At 41.2% G+C, this 10,161-nt stretch overlaps 1 protein-coding gene across 1 annotated transcript; it reads right to left on the minus strand.

Moving 5' to 3' along the window:
- Positions 1-862: 862 nt before the first annotated feature.
- LOC120065131 (60S ribosomal protein L22-like) lies at positions 863-10,011 on the minus strand. Its single transcript, XM_039015891.1, has 4 exons — positions 9,909-10,011; positions 9,238-9,354; positions 3,208-3,332; positions 863-1,049 (listed from the first exon to the last, which is right to left on the minus strand). The coding sequence occupies exons 1-4, from the start codon at positions 9,918-9,920 to the stop codon at positions 905-907; spliced, it is 399 nt and encodes a 132-aa protein (XP_038871819.1). The 5' UTR covers positions 9,921-10,011; the 3' UTR covers positions 863-904.
- Between the last annotated feature and the right edge of the window lie 150 nt (positions 10,012-10,161).

Consider the following 10,161-nt stretch of genomic DNA (forward strand, 5'->3'; position numbering starts at 1 on the left):
CTCATCCACACACGCACAGTAGTGAAGAAGCCATGACTCTTCCCCCTCAGGTTGTAAAGGTTTGACATGGGCCTAGAGTGGTGCGGACATCCCAGTACATCACCGGGGCCGAGTTCCCTGCCATCCAAGACCTCTATATCAGGCGGCATGAAATGAAAGGCCGGAAAATCCTTAGACTCCAGACACAGACTGTGCTCTCCACTTCATCACAGCAAGCGGTACCATTGCAAGTCTGACACCAACAGGCTACTGAACAGCTTCTATCCCCAAGCCATGACTGCTCAAAATGGCTAGACAATTTTATTTTTGCATCGTCTCTACGAACACTCAAAAGGGCCCTACACACTCCATTTGCTCACACATAATATGCATATTTATACTGACTACACACACACACACCCAATCACATAAGCTGCTGGTACTCTGTTTATCAAATCCTGTTGCCTAATCACCTTACCCATATCTACCTCTATCACTGCAGTATCCCTGCACATTGTAAATATGGTACTAGAAGTGACTGACCCTGTATATAGTATGCGTGCTTACTTTATGGGTGTTCTTATACATCTTGTGTTTTTCCTACATTGTTATTTTTACTACTACATTGTTATTTTTACTACTACATTGTTATTTTTACTACTACATTGTTATTGATTACTGCATTGTTGGGTTTAGATTTTGTAAGAATGGCATCACTGTACTTGTGCACATGACATTAACTTGTAAGCACAGAACTCATCCTCACATTATAAAGAATACAGGTTTTAAAGTCTAACCAGCTCATTGCAAGAGTAGTTACAATGATCTCCAAACATTATGCAGATTTAGTCCCAAATCAGCAAATAAAATCCATGGGAGAAGCTTTTGTTCTTTAGACATTTTATTGACAAAAGAAAGCATGGATTTAATCTTCGTCCTCCTCCTCTTCCTCATCCTGGTTGATCTGGAAGTATCGCAGTTCATAACTCTCCTTGGTGTTGGCCACCACACGCAGCCAGTCCCTCAGGTTGTTCTTCTTCAGGTACTTCTTGGTCAGATATTTCAAGTACCTGGCACATAGAAGGGCAGTGTCAGCAATTTAAAACACCATTGAAATTACATTTTGAGGACTTATCAGGCTAGGCCTGTGGTTTATTTTGGAGGGTGCAACATTACAGAACGTTCAGATAGAACAGACAATATAACTTGCAGAACATCAAATCATCAGCTCCATATTTAACCGTTCAATCTGCAATGTACACCCCCCCCCCCAAAAAATGCACTCTCCGGGTTCAACTTAGAGCAGGTCTTGGCACCCCCATAACAAATCAGGGATCCCACCTAAGAATTTAACATTTCTATGTGAGACACCCCCAACAACTGTCAGAGATAGACGTCAGGCACCCCCCAGACACTTCAGTCATCTACAAGAGTCAATGTATAACTTAAACCCTGACCCCCCCATTACATAAAGCCTAGATGTACTAAATCACCACGCATTAATGCAAGTCAAATGGCATTCACATCTTAAGTCAACTGTGTAAACCTGACCAACAAAGTGAATCTGTTCAAAATACTGAACCTATCCATATCAGAAGAAAAGGATCAGGGATACATCCAGGGATCTATGTGGAGGGTACAGATGTAAAAAGGCTTGTTTTAAAAAGAGCCCCGTTTGCTTCCCTGCCTGTACTGCAACATCTATATTATAATACCGTAAAGACAAATTCACACGGGGAGACGTCCGTCAACGGCGTGAAATGTGTGTGCGAGAGTTGCGAGTGTTAATTTACAGACCGCGTAGCATAACCAGCATAATTGTCATGAAAATCTATAATAAACAGTTGTATTATCTTAAAATCGTAGTAGCCTAAAAGGCACTAAGTAGACCAACTATACATTTCTTTTCTGTAAATGTATCCTGTTAGTTTAACAGCATTGTTCCGCGTAGACGCAAGAACAATAGACTGGCGTCATACTTTGACAAGCTTTACGCGCGTGATGCCGTTGACGCTCACAGCCCGTCTGTTTTATCTCATTTAGTCCTGTGCATTCCATTTCAAACACGCTCGTTCTCGTGCATAAAAGAACATTATTAAAAACACTGCTTGCCATGTGATTCGGGGCTTAAGCCACAAAATTACGACGGGATTTGCTCCTACAATTTTGTGCTGATTTTCTTCATTTTAGGCTCACAAGTGCCGTCAAGAGACATGCCAATGGCCACTTCATATTCAGCTGTGTTTTGTATTTTTGTTTATTTTCTATTTTTTTGTTTTTCCCCTGCCCCATTATTCCCCAACATGCCCTCCAATCTAACCCTCAAACCCTTACAAAATAAAGGTTCATAATGAATCAATTAAGCACTAGGCCCACACTGGAGGGGGAAATTTGATTATAAACATTGCATTTCAGAGAAAGCAAGTGCCACGATCCAACGGGAAATACAAAAAGAGTTTTATATATATATATATATTAAAAACTACGAAGTTAAAATATAAAATGGCATATCCAGAGACTGAAAAGCTCAACAACAAAAAAACATTGAGGGGGAAGAGATTGCACTGAATCAAATGATTAGGGTGTTGCTAGTGTTCCAGAATTTCCTGCCATGTAGGCCCAAATATTGCTTCAGTAGGTGCTTAAGAATCCATGAATGTCTAAGAGGGTACATGGTGACTTGGAAACAACAATGTTACATTGAGACTGATTAAAGACCTGCTGGAGACCTCGATCAGATCACAGCATCTCATCCCCTTGTGGAAATAAAGCTGACTGAAGTCAAAAATAAAAACACTGTGCGTTCTCTTAACTTGTTCTACTCATATTGATCTGTCTGTCTAATGATAGTATTTTATGTGAAACACCAATTATCACTTCAAAGCACTCCTTCAAACAATGAATTAGACTTTGGATTTTCTCCAGATTGTCCATCAGGTAAGACAACAGAAAGCCAATCAAAGCCCAACATCGATGGCAAAACTGCAATGAGCAGATAACTATTTGTGCCATGTTACTTGCTGCCTTCTTAAATGCAATACCACAACAACTGAAAGCAAAGGACAGTTCCACCTTCCTAATAAAAACAGGTGAAAATGCAATACATGCATAACTGTGGACACAAACCAAGTACCACCATCAGACAACACAACATAAAAAATGGAAGATGTTGCTCACCACATCACAAGGGCAATTCATAAGCTAAATCATGATTTAATTCAAACATACCTTTTGGAGAATGGCACCTCAGAATTCACAGAGATTTTGCTCTTGCTCCTTTCAATGGACACCACGCCACCACCCAGGTTCCCAGCTTTACCGTTGACCTTGATGCGCTCCTGCAGGAACTGTTCCTGTAGAAGACGAGGCCAAAGGTGGATTTTAGGACAAACATGGAACCATCCCAACTGAATACTACCTGTAATGAATGCTACATACTGCTGCAAATATTCTGTCAATATGAGAACCATAAGTTGAATATAATTTACATTTGAAACATTTTCATTTAGCTGACTCTAGTAGCAATTTACAGTTTGTGAATTTTAATTAAGGTAGTTATGTATGATAACCACATAGTTATAGTAGCCTAGTCTAGAATCAGGCTTCCCTAATCGGAAAGCCTCCTGAATTCAATGGCAGAAAGTAGCTACAATGGGGTGGAAACCCAGTGTAAATCATTAACACCTCACAACATGTTAAACCAATCAAATCCCTTGCTTGTGCAGATCTCTAAAAAGGTGCCCACTAGATTAGTGCCATAGGCGCAACAGTGCGTGAGGATGGCCAGGAGTACAAAAGAATTGAGTACAAAACAGAATTACGTTTTTCTCCAGGTTTTCTGCAACGTTGCAAACTAGCATACGCAACAACTCTGCAAAATGTGTCCTACCCGGTCGGAAAACAGTGACAAACATTACACGCAGCACCCCTTCTACAGGCATGTGGGGGTATGGGTCTTGAAATGTAACATCTGCTGGAAGCTGGCAGACCATTCGAGCAGTCGACTTACACAAAATTCTACAGACTTCCAGAGGCATAACAACTGACTTGGAGGTATGGCTACACGAGACTAAGGTCACAGTCACTAAAACTTCAATACAGCAGCAATCATCAAAAGCAGTGCTAGTAAGAAAAAAAACAAGTGCAAATGTCATTGCAACTTTCAGGATGACTTAATTTACTAATTCCTTTTTTTTCTCTTCCTGAAATCTGGTGTGTGTGTGTGCTGTGTGACACCAACTGCAAAATATCAGTAGTATGAAGCACACTAACCATTACACTTGTACTAAATTGAAGACATAGCCTAGTAATAATGCATAATATATGCATAATGCAGATAAGGGACATCTGGATTAGGAATCATGTGCCTAGCCCCTTTGCTCCCGGAGACATGTACACATTGGGCTCCAGTCACTCAAGGTTACATCCCGTATGCCTGAAAACCTGGATACCGCCCAACCCTAATGTTTTCATATCGTCCTTCTCTTACCCCAGGATTTACGGTATTACCGGTTTAGTACATAAGTGGGCGCAAAAAAAGTCCATTGGGCGTCTTACCAGAATTTGAACAAAATTAGCGCTAGTAATAGTGAATTTGCATGAAGGCTGCTAGATAATGTATTCAACTGAAATGTGTCTTCCGCATTTAACCGAACCCCTCAATCAGAGAGTTGCGGGGGGCTGCCTTAATTGACATCCACGTCATCGGCGCCCGGGGAACAGTGGGTTAACTGCCTTGCTCAGGGGCAGAAAGACAGATTTTTACCTTGTCAGCTCGGGGATGTGATCCAGCAACCTTCCGGTTACTGGCCCAACGCTCTAAAAATAAATAGGCCAACGAGCTCAAGCGAATTGCAAAGACAGGCAATCCCGCTCAAAGTTATACATATATAGGAGCTACCGAATGTCATTTTTGGTTAGTTTCGACATTTACAAGCTAATGTGAACGAGAGACATTGTGCAAATGAACAACGTTTTGACGCATGCCGTACTGGCTCTCCAGCAGCATGTCTACACACTGTGTCTGTGTGGAGTCACTAGGGCAACGGGCTCAGAGAGGGGAGGAGCAGATGGGCTGAAAACAGAGAGGACAAAAAAACAAAAAAAGGAAATCAAGTTAGCAGCAGCAGCTGTACAAATAAATTAACCAAAAGGGCTTTGCCTTCTCAAACACTGCAGAAAGCTAACACAGTATGACACCGTCACCTTAAATTCAGCCACTTATAAACTCAGCAAAAAAAGAAACGTACCCTTTTTCAGGACCCTGTCTTTCAAAGATAATTCGTAAAAATCCAAATAACTTCACAGATCTTCAATGTAAAGGGTTTAAACACCGTTTCCAATGCTTGTTCAATGAACCACAAAACAATTAATGAACATGCACCTGTGGAACGGTCATTAAGACACTAACAGCTTGCAGACGGTAGGCAATTAAGGTCACAGTTATGAAAACTTAGGACACTAAAGAGGCCTTTCTACTGACTCTGAAAAACACCAAAAGAAAGATGCCCAGGGTCCCTGCTCATCTGCGTGAACGTGCCTTAGGCATGCTGCAAGGAGGCATGCAGATGTGGCCAGGGCAATAAATTGCAATGTCCGTACTGTGAGACACCTAAGACAGCGAGACAGGACGGACAGCTGATCGTCCTCGCAGTGGCAGACCACATGTAACAACACCTGCACAGGATCGGTACATCCGAACATCACATCTGTGGGACAGGTACAGGATGGCAACAACAACTGCCCGAGTTACACCAGGAACGCACAATCCCTCCATCAGTGCTCAGACTGTCCACAATAGGCTGAGAGAGACTGGACTGAGGGCTTGTAGGCCTGTTGTAAGGCAGGTCCTCACCAGACATCCCCTGCAACAACGTCGCATATGGACACAAACCCACCGTCGCTGGACCAGACAGGACTGGCAAAAAGTGCTCTTCACTGACGAGTCGAGGTTTTTGCTCACCAGGGGTCGGATTCACGTTTATCGTAGAAGGAATGAGCGTTACACCGAGGCCTGTACTCTGGAGCGGGATCGATTTGGGGGTGGAGGGTCTGTCATGGTCTGGGGTGGTGTGTCACAGCATCATCGGACTGAGCTTGTCATTGCAGGCAATCTCAACGCTGTGCGTTACAGGGAAGACATCCTCCTCCCTCATGTGGTAGCCTTCCTGCAGGCTCATCCTGACATGACCCTCCAGCATGACAATGCCACCAGCCATAGTGCTTGTTCTGTGCGTGATTTCCTGCAAGACAGGAATGTCAGTGTTCTGCCATGGCCAGCGAAGAGCCTGGATCGCAATCCCATTGAGCACGTCTGGGACTAGAGGGCTACAGCCATTCCCCCCAGAAATGTCCGGGAACTTGCAGGTGCCTCGGTGGAAGAGTGGGGTAACATCTCACAGCAAGAACGGGCAAATATGGTGCAGTCCATGAGGAGGAGATGCACTGCAGTACTTAATGCAGCTGGTGGCCACACCAGACACTGACTGTTACTTTTGATTTTGACCCCACCCTTTGTTCAGGGACACATTATTCCATTTATGTTAGTCACATGTCTGTGGAACTTGTTCAGTTTGTCTCAGTAGTGTAAATATGTGTATGAACATCACAAGATTCAACGTGTTAAAACTTCTTCGGGCTAGGGTCCTTTTTTCTCAATTTCCGCCTGACTGACGTGCCCAAAGTAAACTGCCTGTTACTTTAAATGCCCTGAAGCCAGAATATGCATATCATTTGTACCATTGGAAAGAAGACACTTTGAAGTTTGTAGAAATGTTAAAATAATGTAGGAGACTATAACACAATAGATATGGTAGGAGAAAATCCAAAGAAAAACCAAACAGAATAAAAGAGCCCATGCTCTTACAATGGAAAGTATAGGGAAATAATTAAATCTAGCTCCCAGTATGCAATTCCTATGGCTTCCACTGGGTGTCAGCACACAATGTTCAAGGTTTCAGGCTGGTTTCTTCCAAAACGAGTAAGAATAATGAGTTTTACTACAGGGACAGTCTTGGAAATTCGTGTATGGGCGAGCGATGAAGAGAAAACGCACCGTTTTCCTATTGAACATACTTCATTCCGAATGAAATATTATAGTTTGATTACATTTTAGGGTATCTGAGGAGTCAATAGAAACGTATTTTGACTTGTTTTAACAAAGTTTAGCGGTAGATTTTTGGATTCCTTTCTCTGCATGTTGAGCGAGTAGATTACTCAAATCGATGGCACCATCTAAACAGACTTTTTGGGATATAAAGAAGGATTTTATCTAACAAAACAACACTACATGTTATAGCTGGGACGCTATAATTAACAATTAACAATTATTAACAATTTAACAAGAATTTAAGCTTTCAACCGATATAAGACACTTGTATGTACATAAATGTTTAATATCCATAATTTTTATGATTATTCATTTGAATTGCGCACCCTCCAGTTTCACTGGAAGTTGTCCCACTAGCTGGAACCCTATCCCAGAGGTTTTAAGTTTGCTGAAAATAAACGCAGTTGACAGTGAGAGGACGTTTCTTTTTTTGCTGAGTTGATAAAGTTAAACTAGAGGTCGTATTATCGCATGAATCTGTATTTTTCACGCAGGAATTAGTTAGTTAAAACCAATAAGAAACATCATGCTGTGTTTTGTAAACACAGATGTAAAATGCTTCTTATTGTAATTTCTGCTCGGCATCAGACTAAGTTTGTGCTTCAGTTGCACTTCTAAATAAGCCTATTTTTCTCCGGTAAAATGCAAGATCAACTTTAAGCAAAACATTAGGACATGTAGCTGTCTACATTCTTTCTATGACAGGCATAAATATTAGGAAAATGATGACCATGCATCATTTTTTGCAAATAAGACCTTTCTTTTTCATTGTGAGCTCATTTACCTGTGGTTGCCAGTTATTTCATTTTCGTCTGATGAAAATTAAGCTATTTTATGCCGAATGTGTTTTCCGTGAAGGAAAACTATACTTGCACGTCCCTGATCACTCAATCGAAGCAAAAACAAAACAAAAAAACACTTGACTTTCAATATAAAAACGCAACCCCTGGACTCTGATGATCCTGCTCCCGCTTTCTACTGATGTGCTATTTACAAACACGTGACTGGCTCAACTTTACTGGGGAACTAAGCTTCACAATGTAAAATAATATAACAGGTGAAATAACAACGCACTCTGCTTTATCTCCTAACGCATTGCACAAGTTGACTGCAGGTACATTTTGTTAAATAGCTGAAAATATTAAAACGTATTGAAAAACCACCCCGTATATACAGTATACTGCCCAAGCCTAGAAAACATAATTACCAGCCCTCTAGCTTACCCATTTCCGAGAAACTTTCCTCCCCACTTAAGGAAAATCTATAATACCTTATCAGTCGGTAAGGGTTATAAAATGTTTAAACTATGGTAAAACAAACATTTAAATAAAATTGTTACGAAGTACACTCACTCCATACTAGATCCCAGATGGAAGCGCACCTTTATGGAGATAAGAGTGTATTCGGTAAACTCAGGAAGTGGGATATAAATGTTTCTTTTCACACAATTTATAACCCGTACTGACTGGTAAGGCATCCCGGATGATAAATTTGTCTTCGGTGGTCGGAAAAGTTTATTAGAAATAGGTCAACCAGAGGGCTGGTAAATATGCTTTCGGGGATATGGGACGTAGCCTACAGCGACGGTTGCCCATGTGTACAGGTCTCCTGGAACTAAGAGGCTAATTTGTGACATGCAATGGGCACATTGCAGCTAGTGACTGGAACGAGCTGCAAAAAAAACTCACACTGGACCGTTTTATCTCCATCTTTTCATTCAAAGACTCAATCATGGACACACTTACTGACAGTTGTGGCTGCTTCATGTGATGTATTGATGTCTCTAACTTCGTGCCCTTTGTGCTGTTGTCTGTGCCTAATAATGTTTGTACCATGTTTTGTGCTTCTACCATGTTGCTACCATGCTGTGTTGTCATGTGTTGCTGTCTTATGTCTCTCTTTATGTAGCGTTGCGTTGTCTCTTGTCCTGATGTGTGTTTTGTCCAATATTATTACTTTTAATCCCAGCACCCGTCCCCGCAGGAGGCCCTTTGCCTTCTGGTAGGCCATCATTTTAAATAAGAATTTGTTCTTATCTGACTTGCCTAATTAAATAAAGGTTAAATTTAAAAAATATGTAACATGTCTAGTAATAAAGTTAGACATTTAATAGGATATTGCATGTTTTTTCTCTAACATAGGCTACTTACAAAGTTGGCAGCATCCATGATGCCATCCTCCACTGGGTGAGTGCAGTCCAGGGTGAACTTCAGGGCCTGCTTCTTCTTCTTGCCACCCGTCTTGGTCTTTTTGACGACCTGCTTCTTCTGTCAGGACATTGCAGAGGGTCTAACGTTATTAACTACAACATGATAAATACTGAATGGGACACCATACTGTGTCATTTTAGTATCGAACGTGCTAGATTCTTTTGAAATGAGCTAACTTGATTGATTTGTGTTATCAAACTGGTCCGGAAATGTTTGCTCGTGATGTGTGTAAACTAACGATGGGACTAGACTTTAGCATATCAATTTGGTAAAACATTTGATTAAACATATTTTCAAACGGTCACTAATGGGACTATAATTTTCACGCTAACTTCTAGCTAGTGTATTTCCCGCTGGCTAGCCACCCATCGTTCACGGTTACTACTAGCATTTGCCAACTAGCTAGCTGTGTTAGCTACTATAGCTAAATTGCTACAACGTGGTTCAATGGGTGCAGGCCCAACTGGTAAACAAAGCAATCGATTGGTGCTACAATTCTTCTTTGGAAACACAGTTCAATGTGGATTTATTACGTGAACATTAACTACAATAAACGACAGACAAAAAGTGATATACTTAGCTATACAACCTATTTCAACGTGAGTACTCACAATCGGAGCCATGTTGGCCGGCGATTCTTGTCCAGAAAGGAAGAGGCAGGGTTTTGAGGCAGGGTTTGCTAAGTCCTATATCCGGTCTACATAAATATATGAAATCCATGAATCTGTGATAGATTCATCCAGGAGATATTCTATGCCCAGTTTGAGGTATACGTATTTGGGCAAAAACAGTTTAATAATTGTTCTACACTTTGGCTACAGACCATTTTGAAGGTAGTCCAATTCAACAATTATTATTGACAAT

This window comes from Salvelinus namaycush, chromosome 20, assembly GCF_016432855.1.
Source record: "Salvelinus namaycush isolate Seneca chromosome 20, SaNama_1.0, whole genome shotgun sequence".
Lineage (NCBI taxonomy): Eukaryota > Metazoa > Chordata > Actinopteri > Salmoniformes > Salmonidae > Salvelinus > Salvelinus namaycush.

What these genes read in the sequence shown, in the direction of transcription:
- LOC120065131 (XM_039015891.1), bottom strand. An exon ending in TCATGGATGCTGCCAACTTT is followed by an intron (nt 3,333 to 9,237) that starts GTAAGTAGCCTA and finishes CGTCTTCTACAG; the next exon opens with GAACAGTTCCTGCAGGAGCG. An exon ending in GAGGTGCCATTCTCCAAAAG is followed by an intron (nt 1,050 to 3,207) that starts GTATGTTTGAAT and finishes TCTATGTGCCAG; the next exon opens with GTACTTGAAATATCTGACCA.